This window comes from Phycodurus eques, chromosome 21 (genome assembly GCF_024500275.1).
Source record: "Phycodurus eques isolate BA_2022a chromosome 21, UOR_Pequ_1.1, whole genome shotgun sequence".
Classification (NCBI taxonomy): Eukaryota; Metazoa; Chordata; class Actinopteri; order Syngnathiformes; family Syngnathidae; genus Phycodurus; species Phycodurus eques.
The window spans coordinates 3,431,236-3,447,976 of NC_084545.1; the positions used below are offsets into that span (position 1 = coordinate 3,431,236).

At 45.3% G+C, this 16,741-nt stretch overlaps 1 protein-coding gene across 1 annotated transcript in view; it reads left to right on the forward strand.

The window, feature by feature from the left end:
- The window catches only part of pou6f2 (POU class 6 homeobox 2), a 75,325-nt gene that overhangs the window by 15,034 nt on the left and 43,550 nt on the right, over positions 1 to 16,741 (forward strand). The window contains exons 3-4 of the mRNA XM_061666552.1: positions 5,077 to 5,177; positions 10,466 to 10,685. Of these exons, the coding sequence (XP_061522536.1) occupies positions 5,077 to 5,177; positions 10,466 to 10,685 (321 nt within the window). The remainder of the gene's footprint in view (positions 1 to 5,076; positions 5,178 to 10,465; positions 10,686 to 16,741) is intronic.

Sequence of the window (16,741 nt, forward strand, 5' to 3'; positions counted from 1 at the left end):
CATAAATGCACTGAGGCAAAAGCTAACCTGCACACAAAGCTTTCAATAACGGCCATTTTTTTCAGCGCGTCAATGTACGAAGCGGCTGCATTAGACAAGGTGGCATGCTGATTGCTTTATGAAATCCAGGCTAATTGTTTAGTGCCGGAGTCCTTGGGTACACACACACACACACACACACACACACACACTTATAAATGCACAGGCATTGAAAGTACCTCTCCGGTGGCCACTTTGCTGATCAATGAGCGAGTATTTCTATGGCGGTTGGAAAAGTCGGCAGAGTAAATGTCACCCCTCGCGCTTTGTGACACGTCGCATTATATCATGTTGGATTTAAATACATTTTCTCCCAAAGTGTCTGCGTGTTACTGTCACGGCCAGAAAATTATCTGCTGATGTAGTCGGAACATTGGGAGTGACAGTGTGATTTAGGGTCGCTTGTACTGTCGCCGCAGACATGAAAGCGCAAACGCCTTCCGTAGATTAAATGTTTCATCTCTTCAAGCCTGTAACATCTCCATTGATTCCATTTTTTTCCCCCCATCGCAGTTGAGGGATTTCTTTTGCGTTTTGATTCTTGTATTTATCTCCATCGAGAATCTCTTATTTGATCTTTTTTCAAAGAAGTTAAACATGTATCAAGGTTTTGATCATAAAAAAGATAATTGAAGATGGACTCCCTGGCTATCTTGCTAAAGGAATCACGCCAATCCTTCTGGGGGCTCGTGTATTTATTTATTATTGATCTCCTTCCGGGCGATAAACATGTTAACCTGACTGATATTGTTAAAAAGCTTTGCGGAATCTTTTTAATCAGATACGATGCATTCTTCACTGCTGCAATCGTCAGCCCGTTGACGCCTTCATTATTATAAATTGAATATCTTGATTTAGATAATTGGCTTTTGTGGCCGCGCTTTGATGGTAATTCGATAATTGGATGGCATGAAATGTCGTCGGCAGCGCTGCGGGCTTTGATCTTATCGCAGCTTTATTCTGTGTTTTGGAAATAATTTAGAGGGAAAAAAAGCGCTTCAAGAAATCACCGCATACTTCCTTCAATTCATTTTCAATCAACATCAAATTCATCTGTTTATCATTCCATCATGCATCCATCACTTTCCATTTTCAATTGGCAATCAAAAAAATGAAAAAGTGAGTGACTATTTTGTCGCGTTTTAATGTAACGGAAAAAATGCCCAATTTTTCATTTCTAGATTTTAGGCTCGGATCAAAAAGAAAAAAAAAAAGGAAGCAAAAAAATGAGGAAAAAAAACAGGATACAAGTTGATTTCATTGGTTTGGTTTAAATGACAGAAGTTTGGTAACTAGCGTTAGATATCTAAAAAAGAGAGAAGTAAAGATATGTTAGCTTGTTGTGATCCATCAAAGCGTTAGCCTAATAGCCTGGCCGAAGTCATTATTTGAACGCTTTCGGAAAACAGGAAAAAATGTAATTTTTAGCAAGTACATAGAATCATTGATTGATTTGGTAACAAACAGTTAGCTTAAAAATGACGGCAGCAGTTATGCTATGAAGCCAACAAAATGATGCATCATCCATATTATATCACGCATTTGAACCTGTTGGTGAACGTTTTCCTCATATTGAATACTGAAGAATCACAAATATTTCATTTGATTCCTGCACGATCAAACAGCAACTATCAAAATAAAAATCACTTTTTTCATTTTTTGATTGGATGATCGTATTGACAATGGAAACAAGCAGTAATGCAAGACTGAAATAAGAGTCACCGAGTCATTTTCCGTATCATCGGATTGAACTTAAGCGCAGACGCCGAGCGCGGGGGGCGGGGCGGGGCCGCCGTAATGGCGGAAATAATTGGCGAAAAGAGATGCACTTGTCAAAAAACGTCCTCGGCGCGGACCTTCACCGAGAGCCAGAGGTAGAAAACCAGCAAGGAGAAGCGGGCCTCTCCCCGTGGGCTTTCACATCAAACGCTTGAGGTTCATTTGTTGGGTCACGCCATTCACCAATTATTTGGATTTTATGGGGGAAGATGAAGTGATTTTACTTGGCGTAGGTTGAGTTTAAAATGCCTTGCATAAATACACTTGACAGGCAATGAGATCTCGCCGGCGAAGCTAGTCAGTCGTACATTTTATCAGGCGCGGCGTTGCCCTGTATGTTAAAAATAAAACACAAAACAATTCATCTGTGAATAAAAAGCCGCAGTCCCTCTCCTTTTAAAAGCCATGATAGTCCATTTCGGAAAATCAATCTTAACGCTGAAAGGTGATTGTATTTTTTGTTGTCGTTTAAATTCATTGCCGGCGTGGCGCTCTTTAACAAGGGTGCGTGGCTTTCAGTCACATTTGCACATGGTTGACTTGACTTCCCCCCACAGAATTCACTTTATTCCCCCGGGGGGGGGGGGGGGCTGTTGTGTGAAATGATAAGACAGAGAGCTCTTGTCAGGCATTTTGCAAATGGACGTTTAAAGCTATTCTTCCAGTCTTTGGGAGGAAAAGATCATCAGCGCATCGTCGGTATAAACAAGTCTATTTTATTGCGCACATAAGACGACTCAATCACCGTGCAATAGTCCATTGATTATTCAGGCCAGCAAAGCGTCAAGCTCAATTTTCATAAAACAAAAGAAGCCATTGCTTTCCTTTGCTTTGCTTTGCATGTCAAAGTAGAAACGAACAGTAATAATATGTCCTTTCGTGACTGCCGTCATTATCAGGATGAAAAAGTCGTTTTATGATGACAATTACTTCTGAAGCCCAAAAACAAAACAGAAAACAATGCGATAAACACAACAAAACAAGTTCTCCAAACAGACCTTAAATTACACTCTTGATCAACATTAAAACTGCCTTTCTCTGTTATGAATAATCATTTAAGAAAATGTAACAGGAGTGGCAGTGGTAGGTTGTTGTACCCTAATTTTCAATATTTTCTTAACAAAAAAACAAATGCAGGCGTAAAACTGTGCTCCCCAGAGAATTTGGCCGGATTTTCTCACAAAGAAAATAATAATAAATGGAACAAGAACTTTTGTTTTGCTGCGGAAACACGTAAACCCGCTATCCCGCTATTTTGTAAGTTTGGAGTTTTTATGGTAACATTTTCAACAAGTGTGTTTGTGGCATGTGTTCCAGACATTTTTGGGAGCGCAACGCCGCTATGGATTGCAAACGGAACGCACCCAAGCGGAAAATATTACTGTTATGAATTTGAGTCAGAACCTTTTCGTACGATTCCCTGCGGAATTCACCATCAGCCAATGTTAGCTACCGTATGGTATGTACTTGTCGCTTGCGTACATTCGAGCTCTGATCTCGAAATGTTCCCAGCGTCAAATGTAAACGAAATACATGGAAGGCTACTGTTATAGGCTAGTGTTTACAGTCCAGACAACAACAAAAAAAACTTGAGTATGTCTTTGTCGGCCAGATTACTCAATCGCAGTGATGCCGATACGTCGATTTGTCAAGCGTTTGTGTGTTGTACTTGCAACTTCCCAGTTTTAAGGAACATTTTTCTTGAACCTGGAAAGGTAAGTTAGCAAGTTGATCAACAAGCAATGGCAACTTTAGTAGGCCATTGCATAAAAAGTTAATCATGTTTGCAACATCAGTCATGAAAAGAATTTTCAATGAATCCTACTTTTTCGAGTAATTGTTCCGTACTTTTCGTGGAAAATCGCGCTAAATTCACTAAACATCAGTCATACATAAATAATCAACAGTATTTGATGGATATGTAAGATGTAAGGTACTAGTTCAAGTAAACATCCTTAATGACATCAGATTTCATCATCTCGGCAATGCCTGTACAGTGGACCCCAGCATATTTGTGGTTGGGCATTCGCAAATTTGACCGAGTCACATATTATTGTTTCTTTTTCACGGAAATGCCGACATACTTTTTTTTTTTTTTTTTTTTACCCAATCCCACTCTAATCGCATTTTTTTTCATGGCAGTTCTAATGAGCTCCAATTACTGTAAATCGATGTGCCCAAAGTTCGTAGGTTGCGGACTTTCCCATTTCCTGGAGTGTTTTTCTCAAAACAGTTTTATGGCTTAACAAGCCAATGTTGTTTTGCAGCGCTATTTAGTGGGAAACTGTACAAAATGTAAAAAAAAAAAAAAAAAAAAAAAGTCTTACATTATATCACTATAATTTTTTTACGTAGACAGCCAACGCCAAATAATGTACTGTTTGTACTATTTATTGTAAAGGACTTCATCGAAAAATGTACTAAATCCCTTGTGTGATCCCAGTCATAAATGGATTAAAACAAATACTCAACAGCATGCAATGGACATGTAAGGAATTATTTCAAGTAGACATCCTTAGTGATGTCAGATTTCCGCAATGCTGGTGCATCGATGAGCCCAGAGTTTTCTGGGAGTTTTTCCTCAAAGGTGTTTTCTGGAAATGCGAAGCGCGACATGGATTTGCCCATAGTTCCCAAGTAGGCCTTTGAGTGATGTTCCGTTCGCCAGTTTGCTTTAACAATTTCGTAAAAGGTTTTACAGGAAGAGTCAGCAAGTTAACCGTAGCCGCAATTGGTGAAAGCGAAAGTCAGAGGGGCCTTGAACGCGTGCCACATTGCGCGCCTTGCTGAGGCGAGGCTTCGCTATGATACTCCCCCTTCGCCCGCAGCCATGCTCATCCGGCGTCCCCCCGTCTCCGCCCTCGTTGCAAACAGGTCTAATTGCGTCCGCCTCGCTGCAGGCCACGAGTGCGGCGAGCGCAGGGGAGGGGGAGCGGGATCAGATGAGTGATACTCACTGATGTAAATGGCTGAATAATATGGCCCCGCCACTTGCGCCGCGGCTCTATCTCTCGGCACTAAACTAGGCCATCGGGGACCCGCCGGCACGCGCGGTCCGCCGTCAATGAGCCCTCGCCGACGCTCTGTAATTTATTCAGCACCGCGGCGGTTATTGATGAAACGCTTAAATACAAATTCCACCCTCCCGCCCCTCGTCACCTTTTCCCTGGCTTAGCCTGTCTGTCTGCCCCCTACCACACACACGCGCTCATGTCTTCTCACTTTTTCTTTTTTTTAACTCTACATGGGACGTGGCAGGGGCCCGCGACAGTTCAGTCCAGTCTGACCTCAGCAGCAGTCCCTCCGAGCAGAGTCAAGTGGGCCAGTCTCACCCGGGGTACCCCGCCATGGGACCACAGGTGAGTCATCATTTTGTTTAAGAATGCCTTTTTATCATCGCCTAAATTGATCTGTTGATGGGCTACAATGTCTTATTGTTGCATCAGAAGAGTCAATTGGCGTGTTAGGGTGAAGGAAATGTGTTCTGTTATAGGGTGCCTTTGATTGACGGGTTCCAACTTTAAAATTTCGTCCAGCTAAAAAGGATGCATTTCAAAATGTAGTTTTTTCAAGTCTCACAAACATTTAAGTGGACTTATTGTTGCTGTCCAGTAAAAGCATGCATTTCCAAATGTATCTTTTTCTTTTCATCCAAAAAGAAGGCACATTTCTTTTGTTATTCTGTTGCTAAACATTTATATGTTGTACCTGTTTTCAAATTGTCCCAAAATATTTTTGTTTAATCAATAAAAAGCATGTGTCTCCAAATGTTTTCTTTTGATCCCAAAAACATTTTCTCTCATTTGGTTTGATTGATTCAGATTTCTTTTAAAAACGTTTGGATTGTTTTTCAAATGATCTTGAACATTTTTTTTTTTATTCCACAAGGTATATTTTTTGTTCCTAAATGTAAAAGAAAAGTAGATGAAATATACAAAAATTTGGATTTATGTGCTCCCCCCCCCCCAAAGAACTCCCAAAATTTTGTTGCAGACCACTAATAGCCAAGTATCTCCATATTTTGCTCTTTTTTCCTTTGAATCCACATTTTTCTGTTGTTGCCATACTTTTCATTGAACAGCCAAAATACATATGCTTTCCGTTAAAACAGTACTTTTAGTACAAAATTCCCATTGGCACCATGTTCTCCGGACAGCAGCTTATACTGTATTTAACGAATTACTTCCACTGGACGCCCCCTGTCAATGCGGCGTCGTGAATAATCGATGGCTACGACGTGAAGGAATTAAGCTTTCTGTCATTCGTTAAGGTGTAATGGAGCCGTGTCGCTAACGAGGAGACAATGCAGGGAAGCGGAGATGCCCGCGGCCTGCGTCGAACGCTAAATCAACCACTGTCCTATCTGATCGGATTTATTTGCCCGCTGGCTCAACGGTGTTTAATTACGTCTGTCTCATTAGTGTCCACACAAACACATAAGGCCATTCTCTCTCCCAGAGTGACAGAACGTGACACAATACCAATATTTTTTTTTTTTGCTCTCACGTGGCACAGTTTGGATACGCGTCATGGCAGCAAAAAATAGGAATAAACGTGTGGAATCGGATACCTTCGGATTGGTAATCCGGCCTTTTCCAAATGGGGATAAAAATGGGATCGGAATCAATGGGACGATCGGGGGCGCGGTGAGCTAATCAAGGAGCCGTGCAAAGTTTCACCTTTTCGAAAAATGGTTACGAAGTATTACATTTGGATTTTGTTTTGAAAAATTCAATTGTTCATTTTAATTTGAACAAAATTCGCATTCCTATCGCAGCAGTTCTTAAACCTCTACACAACGTATATTTGAACACAAACGGTAGCAACCCATGCAAACAGAGCATACGACAACACTAACTGTATATTCGACATTATTTACGTGCAATTTGGGTTTCTATGGATGTTGGTTGTTGCACATCATGTCCCAGCAACGTAAACACAGTCATATTGGATATGTGTCGCATGGAACTCGTCCCAAAAATGGGCACTAAATGGCAATTGGGTTCTTGGAACCGCTGTGTTCATCTATTCTGAGTGTCGACTGTGACAAACAACGTCAATTAAAAGCACTCGTCTGTCTACACACATCCACCTGCTGCCTCGGCGTTGGCAGTAAGATAAGAATTCAAGTGGAGAAATGCGAGCGGTCGGGAGCGCGGGCCTCAGCGGGCACCTCTCAACAGTCGGCCCCTAATATATTAATGCTGTCAGTCCGGCCTATGTGAAGCAAACACTTTTGAGAAACAAAGGCGCCCCTGCACGCCGTACCCAATTCTCTTCTCGCCAGATCAATACCGTTGATAGATTCCCCGCTCCGGAGCAGGATATTGTTGGAACAACCATTATCCACTGCTAGTTAACCCAACACGAAGCCACCTTGCCTTCTTCCCCGCCCCACCCTTCACCACCGCCACTCGCTCGCAGTTAGGGTGACAAACGTCTGCTATCTGCACCATTATGGGCAATTTCTCTGTGCCAGAGCTGCCAGGCCGACAGAGGAGCCTCCTCAACCCCTGACGGGCGAGAGAGGACGACCGCCCTGTCCCACGTGGAGTCTGTATATGTGTGCTTGTGGGCGCGTGTGTGTCCTTGCCCCCCCCCCCCCTAGGAGACCACTTGTCATCACTCAGCTGTCAGCCCTGCCAAGTGCGACTGTACGGCTGCTTTGTGGAGGGCGAGGCTGCGAAAATCTATTGCAAAACATGTCAGCCAGTTACATTTCTACCTCTGCAAAGTAGGTCTTCTTCAAATGCGACGCAAAAAAAAACCAACAAAATGGCATTTTAGGGACATTCGAGGCAAGGGCCCAGGAAATATACATTACAGTTCAGCGCGGCTAGACAGAGGTGAGGACCAAGGAGTTAATTTGAACTCCAGTAATCCCTCGTTTATCACGGGGGTTAGGGTCCGGACCATCCCCTTCAGTACGTGAAATCCACAAAGTAGCGACCACATATTATCTCAACATTATTTTAAAGTTGTACGGAAGTTGTGAAGTCCAATCTCCAATTCCGATATAATTTTTTGTACAACGCTGGTTCTGCAGTGTATTTCCAGTGGTTCCTATCCGATATCACTGTGTTTATGTTTACGGAATCACTATGCAAGTGGTTTGATTGGGCACACATTATGCAAGTAAACACTAATCAACATATTAAACGATACATAGTCAGGGGCTGACTATCTTTCGAATCAAGTATGCTACCGATTATCCCATCGATAAATTGAGTAATCGGATAAAGAGCAGATGTAGCGCTTAAGAAGCTCCTTGTGAAGATAATAACCCGAGTTGGCTCGCACGCTTTTGACGCCTGCTCCTCCAAAAAGCGCCGATGATGATAAATAAATCAGGCCCGCGTGTGATAATTGCGGCATTGCTTTTAATGTTATTCCCCGTCTTTTGGCCGTCGGAGCCCCGGCAATCTCATTTTGTTTGACTCGCGGAGGAAAAAGGTTCAAAGAGCGTCTTTGATTTACACGCACGTGCCGCTCTCCCGTCGCCGGATTACATTGACTTGAAAATCACTAGATTCGAGCGTTGTCACGCGGCGACTAACAAACAGGTTGTCTTTTTTGTTGGAATAATCATAAATGTTGTTTTGTTTTGTTTTTTTTAAAGCTAATGGCACGCGTCATTTGAAATGCTCTCAGAAGCGTCTTGTCAGTTATCGAAGCAAAGAACAAACACCGTGATGTGCACGTGTGTTAACCCTTCGCAGCTTTTCACAGGCATTCATTTGTCCTTCAGTGTCGCTATTGTTGCTTTTAAAGCCGCGTGACCTGGCGCCGCGAGTGGCGCGTTCGCCGGCTTTATCGCAGCGACACCGGTGTCAGCCGCGAGCGGCGAGGCCGGCCGGGCTCTTCGCACCGGTCGGCCCGCTCTGCATTGTACGCCGGTCGCAGAAAACATCGGCAGATAGCTGACAATGGGAGTGAAAAGCTGGTGGGCTGATGTTAACGCAGAGCAGCCGGAGCTTCCCTAACAGCATTGTAACGGTGAGCGTGTGTACATGTAAAGGCTTCCAAGCTTTTTCAACGTACAGAAAAATCGGAAGGTGCCGTGCATACAACTGGGATGTCACTGAGTGGGGTGGCGACCTCCGCCAAGGCTGAACAACAGACGGTGGCGGGATATCCAAAATGTCAACATACTACATGATACATAAAAAGCAAGCGCCTGTGGTTACATCACCTTCCCAAATGTCTCAAAATAACTAAACTGAACAGTGTGACAGGCAGAAACGAATTTGCACACAAACTTAACTTTGTGGCTGACCAGTTCCTTCTGCACTGAAGCATGAAAGCGATTCATTTTTAACAAAATAGGCTGACCGAAATGTATTTAACCTATCGTCTAAAATCTTGAGACGCCGATTATGCCGTACGGCTCAGCGGAGTGAGGGGAGAGGCCGTTTGACGACAGTTCTGAGTTCGAGAGAGTTGATAGATTTGTTTTCAAGCTCTTTTCAACGCTTGAAATCGGTTAATAGAGTGTGAAAAGGGCAGACGACGTGGGGACAGAGCAATAGTATTGATTTGTGGGGCAAAAGATGAAACTGACGATATTTGCAGATGCGAGGTTTCCGCCTGACAGCGACGATATGCATCTTTATCCAGATCCGAACTCGAATTGAAGGGTTTCTTGAAAGCAACAAAGCTGGAGGTGGCCTCAAACGTTTGCCGCCAACCTACTTGCACCACTTCATCTGCGCTTTGTGGCAATCTTCCGTCGCCGACATTTAATTGCACGCTTGCGTTATCGGAATGAAATAAATCCAACATCCCGCGCGTATTCCCTCAGCCGTCGCACAAACCTTCTCCCTCAAAGCTGCCGTTGTAAAAGGATTCGGTGTATTTCCGAACCACTTCCTCAGAAAATACATTTGAAGACATCTTCCCCTCTCACAGCTTTTGCCTTGTGATAACATATCTTTTCCTCGATGGCTCTGACTGTTCCACTTTAACTAATATGAATGAACGGCGACGGGATCGAGACGCGAATGATGTTTCCGTATGAGCCGTCACAAGAGTCAAGTCGAGCAAGTTTTTTTTTTTTCCCTTTCCGTTTCTCCGCTAAGCACCCCGTGTTTCAGGCGCTTTTCACTCCGCTACGAGGGGATTTGTTCAACGGGACGGAGCGTAAATCACAAGCCACGGAGAGAAATTCTGAGATTTGATCTCGGCGAGGAGCAACAGCTTGACGGTCGGCGCGTGACACAGCGAAGCGAGCGATTCGCGATGGCAACAAAACACGATGATTAGTGCCTTCGCTACGCGTTTCATAACTTTGCCAGTTTCACTCGATGCTATTTAATAGTGCGTATACTAGTCGATTATGTGTGGCAAAGGTCAAATGTCCCGTACCATACAACACAGTTTTATTTTATTTTGTATCGTAGTTTATGGTCACACGAATGGGACCGTAGGTTCTGGTCACATGTAGGTGAAAGCACATACCTTAGCCTTAAGGTTCCATTATCGCACAAACAAACTGCATTGTGTCAAACGGTGCCACTGTGGTTGGTACCCCAAACGGTGGGTGCAAGAAAGTGGTCCTGATTGTTTTGTGGTACCATTCAGAACTTCTGGCCTGGTCTTCATAGTGATACAATACTTTTGAATTCTTGTCTTTTGTGCGGCCCGCCAGTCCCTGCTGGTGGCCCAGCAGCTGGCCAACGCGGTGGGCGGCGTGATGTCCGGGGCCGGGGCGGGCGTGAACCAGCCCATCCTCATCCCCTTCAACGCCGGCGGGCACCTGGGCGGGCAGCAGGGCCTGGTCCTCTCACTGCCCGCCACCAACCTCCAGAGCCTGGTGGCCGCGGCAGCTGCCGGGGGCATCATGACGCTGCCCCTCCAGAACCTGCAAGGTAAGGCCGTGAAGGTGTGTCGTGGTGAAGCAGCATGTGGCACAGTATCTAACTGTCCTCTTCAAAGATACTGTCAACGGTTGCATGTTTCTGATCACGAGGCTGCTATGCTTGACAGAAGAAGAACTGAATCTTTGCTCAATGCAAGGTTTCCTCTTTCGTGCAAGAATAGCTAATATTACTGTTTCTCATTTTTTCAAATTAAATTAGTCAGTATACTGTCATAGAAATTTACCAGAACTGGCTGCATCGCGTGATCAGGTAATCATGTCTTGGTGAAGCAGCATGTGGATCAAAACGCATGGTTATTCTTGTATGTCCTGCTCCAAGTAACTGTAAACAATTTCTTGCAAGAATAAGATTGTCGGACTGCTCTTTCCCCTTCTTTAGAATATTGCAAAATTCCCTGTTCAAATGCCGAAGCTGACCGAGGGTGGGGCGATATGGCCTTCAAACAGAATCTCTCTTTTTTTCTTTTTTTTTTTGTTTCCACGAAAGTCCGATTTCCAATTTCAACAGATCTTTTTTCGCCTTCGCTCGTAGAAAAGCAAAGGACTATGACACTATTCAAAACAAGTTGAGTTTTTGAGTTTTTTTCCCCCTCATGGGATTTGCTTTATTTCACCTGTTACCAAACAAGCTTTGAAAATGACTCATTTTACGGACGTGGCTCTTGATAAACTCGTACAATTTGCTGCCTTGGCAGAGGCCTTTCCCCTACTCCGCGCCATTCCTCTGTGTTTTTACTTTTTGTTCTTTTGCGGAATTATTTATGGGACGTGATCCCCTGTAAGGAGCGATTGTAATTCTCTAGATCTTGTGATGGAGACGCAACATTTTCTCGTCCCTTTTTACGTTCATCAAAATAGTTACAAATAGTTACGAGTTAGTTACAACCCTTCAGGGCTTTGCCAGGCTATCCTCAACTCGCCTTAAGGAACAAACCGTATTAATTACAGGTCACCGTTTTGCAGCGCGGCGCACAAGCACTCTATGGCTCTTTTCTCTGAATGTTCCTTTTTTTTATCTCCTCATCCTTCCATCCAGCGGCTGTACTTATGTGTGCCTTTTAAACTTTAATGTCCAAATGTTCCCTTTTGATCATACTTGTAAATGGTTTTCATTTTAATGTTTAAAACATTGTCTCTTTTATACCATTAGATTGAGGGACGGATGGGACGGCGGAGGGGGGACGGACGTCTGTCATGAATCTTGGATGAGCGCAGCGCACTAATGTCAAAAGACGTCCAGGCCGCATGTAAAGCAGTGTGTGTGTGTGTGTGTGTGTGTGTGTGTGTGTGTGTTTATTTTATTTTGGGGAGGGGCTATTACAATAATGCCAGTGCAGCACAAAGTGCAGGGGAGGAGAAAGTGGCCGGACGCGTGCCTCGAGTGTGGAAACGCGGCGGCCTAATGGACACAAACATGCATAAATAACAACAAGCGTGGCTCGCGGGCAGAGCTTTTAATAAATCCCTCCACGTGGATGATAATGGCTCTGACTCACATTTCAGCTCGCCGGGACCGCCCTCCAGGGGCCTGGAAGTGATTGACAAACACATTGTCAGGGGCGTCAGACCGCCGTGACTAATGCCTCTCATGTTTATCATCACACAATTTTAACAATTCAATTCAGACGATTATTTTTTTTTTTTCTTCTTAGTGGCCTCCGTAGTTCAAAGCATGTCTTTGCTGATGTGCACTGCTTACACGAACAACATGGCTGCGAACAAAGAAGAGCCACTTCACAAAAGTAGAGTCAGTGTTGAGAACTCGGGGACTTTTCCGACCCCAGCAGTGACGAGTTGACCACGTTTGACCTTTAATCCGAAAGGCTTCATAAATTCTAGATTGTAAGTGTCGAGTCTTCCTATTAACTCTATGTCTCCGGTGGGTGTAGTCACAATCGGGTTGTTGTTGTTGTTGTTGTTGTTGTTGTCGTCAGGTGTGGCCGGTTAACGTCCAGCTGGTCGTTCACCTACCTATTGGCAAAACAGCTCGTTGGTGGCCCCCCTTTCCCGTGGAATGCGATCATCTTGGAGGAAAAGATGGCAGGACATTGTCGTAAGCAGGCTAGAGGCGATGGCGCAAAGCTCCTCTGCTTGGCCGCAGCTTTTCAAGTTCATCATAGATGGATTCTTTCACATCTCTATCAAACCAGCTGTCTTCCCCGTCCAGAATTTGGACAGGTCTTTTTTTTTTTGCGATGCAAATGAACTGCTGACTCTGGACCTGAGGAACTGCTTGCCTATGTTGTGCCATGCGTCTGTGTAAGGGTTGTCATTGTCATTTGCTTTTCTATAAGCGAAGCCGGAAAAAACATCGATTCACATCGAATCTTTGAGAAAATCAATCAAATGTTTAATTTTAAGGCCATGTCACCCAGCCCAAAGACAGGGCATCCCCATAAAAAGGACAGGGAAGATGTTTTTTTAAGCTTCGGTTCGCACGTCCTCCTGTCTGAAGGCGATGCGTTGAAGGGACCTCCGCCGAGAGAAAGTGACACAAGTCACGAGTGAAGCTAAATGTCTTGACTATGTCCGGGCCCCTGCGGCCACGCGGCGCTCCTCCGCTCGTCGCTGTCCGACCCGATCACGGCCGGGCTTGAATGAGGCCTGCTGGCACAGCACCTCTGTCAGGCGACTGCGACTCTGCCCTCCCGCCCTCCCTCTCCGGGCTTGATTAATCGCACGCGCCGGCGGCCCACTGTGCTTTACGCACGCTCACGCTGAGTCCTAATTAGCGTCAGATCAGACGAGTGCGAGGCTGTGTAATGAGACGGCGGGAGGGGCCGAGCCAATGGCCTAATGAGGCGGCTAATGGGCCGCTAATAAGGCTGCTTGTCTTGGATAGATACCGGAAGGTTCAAAATCATCTGACTTCTACCCTCGTTACAATTCTGGGAATGAATCGGGGGTAGAAATCGCGACCGCTGTCAATAACGATGATACAAGGATGACGAGCTCATCTTTCAAATTTGTTCCCCAACACCACTTTCACCCAGTGACATGAAATTGGGTGGGCATATCTATTATAACGGGATGCGCAAAAACTGTCTGAAGGGCCCACACCTGAAATTAAACAGGAAGTTGTCCATTTTGGTTCCAAGCGGCCATTTCAGGTGAATTCCATGCAAGTAGGCCTAAAACGTTCAAAGATAAAAATCGGCCGTTAGGTGGCATGAAAAAGTCTTTACGGACCGATGCCTGAAATTAAACAGGAAGTCGTCATTTTGGTTTGAAGCAGCCATTTCTGGCAAATTTCAGGTCCCAGTCTCAAAACAATTGGCCTGCCGTCACTAGTTTCACCCATGGATACAAAATTTGGTCGACATGTCTATAGTGACAGGTTGCACGAAAAAGTCTCAAGGACACGCAAATTACACAGGAAGTTGTCCATTATCGTTCGAATGGAAGATCCCATTTCAGGAGAATTCCAAGAAAGTGGAGCCTTTAAAGTTGGGGAAAATCAGCCCCTGACACCATTTTAACCCATTGACACAAAATGTGGTATCCTAACACAACACACAAAAAGGACCCATGTCTTAAATGGAACAGGAAGTTGGCCATTTTTCCTTGAGGCAGCCATTTTTGGGCTCGTACTGTGGAATTCACCCAAATGAGCCTTGATCAGAAGCAGGTATGTTAAGACGGATGGGAAACTTTGACGATCGGGAGGTGCCAGGACCCGTTCATCGCTGCTCGCAGCTTTAACTTGGTTTGTATGCGAATACGAGGAAACACTTGCAGAGAAATTGGTTGTTTGTCAGAATGATTTATATGAGTGGAAGAGGGGGGGACGACTCCCAGTGAAACTAAACAACGGAGAAAGTTATCCTTTGTGACAAGAGCTCGCACTAATCCGTCTGACTTCACAGCAGCTGAAAAAGTAGGTTGCGTCACACCGGAGCATTACCACTTTAAAACATACATGAGTGCTCGACTTTTAAACAGGAGGTTGTTTTTTTTGTTGTTGGTTTTTTTACGACGGCAACTTTCCTCATGATTTTATAACAAGCAAATGGTGATTAACGCGCTTGTAAAACTAGCTGCATCAAAGCAAGCCTCAACAAAAGTCTACATCCGCCGACTTCTCTTCTCCGCACTCGCAGCTAATGCGAAGGCGCCCGCTTTGCTTGGAAGCTCTTAATAAGCACACGGCACCTTATTTGCAGCGCATCACATCAGAGAGCCGCGCAAGTTCTCATGGCGGAGGTGAGAGCGCGCCGCCGCTGCTCCTCTGTACTCGGGAGCTTCCCGGTTTTAAAGGTCGGCATCCCACTCACCTGCCAATCAAAGCCCCGCCGCCCCGTCTGGCGTTTTGATGCCAACGCTCGGCGGTGTCGCTCAGAGGTTGCGGCTTGTCGGCGCGCTACAAATGAGGGAAATCACTCCGCTCATTACGCCACCTGAGGGCGAGCCCCCAGGAGGGAAGACTCGGATGTTTTTGCAATAGTTACACGTGTCGGCGTGCAACGCCGCCAACTCGGGTGCCTATTGCTTGAAGCATCTCGTCCCGCTTACCTGATTGCTTACTACAGTGGTACCTGCAGCCACAATGCTCTGTATTGGGCGGCGCCTTTGTCCCCAAACTTGCGTTCGAAATGGTCGCAAGCTTTCGCGCTCGTCCGCATCTCATCAAGGAAAAAGAGCCACAGAGTGAGATGTGGAAACATTTTGCTTACACGGCCGACAGTCAGGGCAAGCTGAACGGTGCTAGAAACTAAACTAAGTCTGCAATACCGCACTGACCACACCGGGGGAGGGGGGTGGGGGGTGGGGGTCAAGAAGCTCGTCGCGTGGCATCGTCAGAGTTTGAAGAGCGACAGGTTAGCCATTGCGACACATTTAAATGGCTTACTTTCAAATAGAAATGTAACGAGTGTGAATTATTTTCATTGTATCAGATCACACTCTGAATCGGTCGATACTCAGAATCAAGTGACTCGGCGTGGACTTGGGTGGGGGAAAAAATGCGATCGCGACATCGTTAGTAATTACTGTACATATTGACGTATTTGTGGGTTGGATCTATGCCTTGAAGGGGCGTGGCCTAGTGAGTAACATCAGGAGCTGCACTCTGATTGGCTGGTTGGTCTGCACGCGAGTGTCTCGGTGTGAGTTGTGGCCTACAGCAGATCCTCACGAGGATTGTCATTTTGTGTACGTGTGTTTGACTGTTTGCCGCGTTCAATAAATGGCCGAAAATAAAACGGTGACTGTTTCGAGGTTCCACTCTACCTCCTCCAAGGAGATTTCATACGGCTTTGTGCCTTGCTTTGTTATTGGTATAGTTAAGTGAAAATGTGTTCAGTCATATCTTTCATTCTTTTAGTATGGCCTTTACTGGGAAGATTTAGTTCTTGGCGCTTGCGGTTTCTGGAACCCGTGGCCTCGACCCTGGAACCAAATTTAGCACACAGTGATCCTCCAAAACGCCCTAATTCCTGGGTGAAGTTCCTTCAGTTGCTATTTGAGAACTTCATAACCACTGAAATGGTAGCAAAAAGCTTCCTCAGCCCCCGTTGCCATTCACTCATTGATTTAGCAAAAAAATGGTTGGAATTGGTGTTGTTGCAGTCATTCTTTTCGGTTTGTTATCGCCGTAACGAAGGAAAATGAAAGTCCATATTTCCTCAACATCGTAGCACAATGGAGGCCCGAGCCATCCGTTCTCCACACACGACCTTAATTTGCAGGGTTCTCCACCACATCGCCCCTTTTAATGATTTAACTCTGCGGCGCTCGAACCACGACTCGCTACAGCGGGAGAGAGCGAGAGAAAGGGGGAGCACTCGGCATTAAATAAATAATAGTGATAAAATGTAGAGCTCATACATTTCAAAGCTAATGCGACTAGCGGCGCGATAGGAGCAGCTGCACACAGTCCTCCGAGCGGTAATTTGATTGATTTGTTGTGACAGCAGCCAAATAATTGAGAGTGAGAGGTGCTGCGAGCGGCGTACGCGCCGCGCGCCCTCCCTTCTCGCCGCCCGATATCCGCCACTAGTTTATTGTTTGCCTTCGACGACAAGCTGCCTTTGTGCCGGTTCCCAA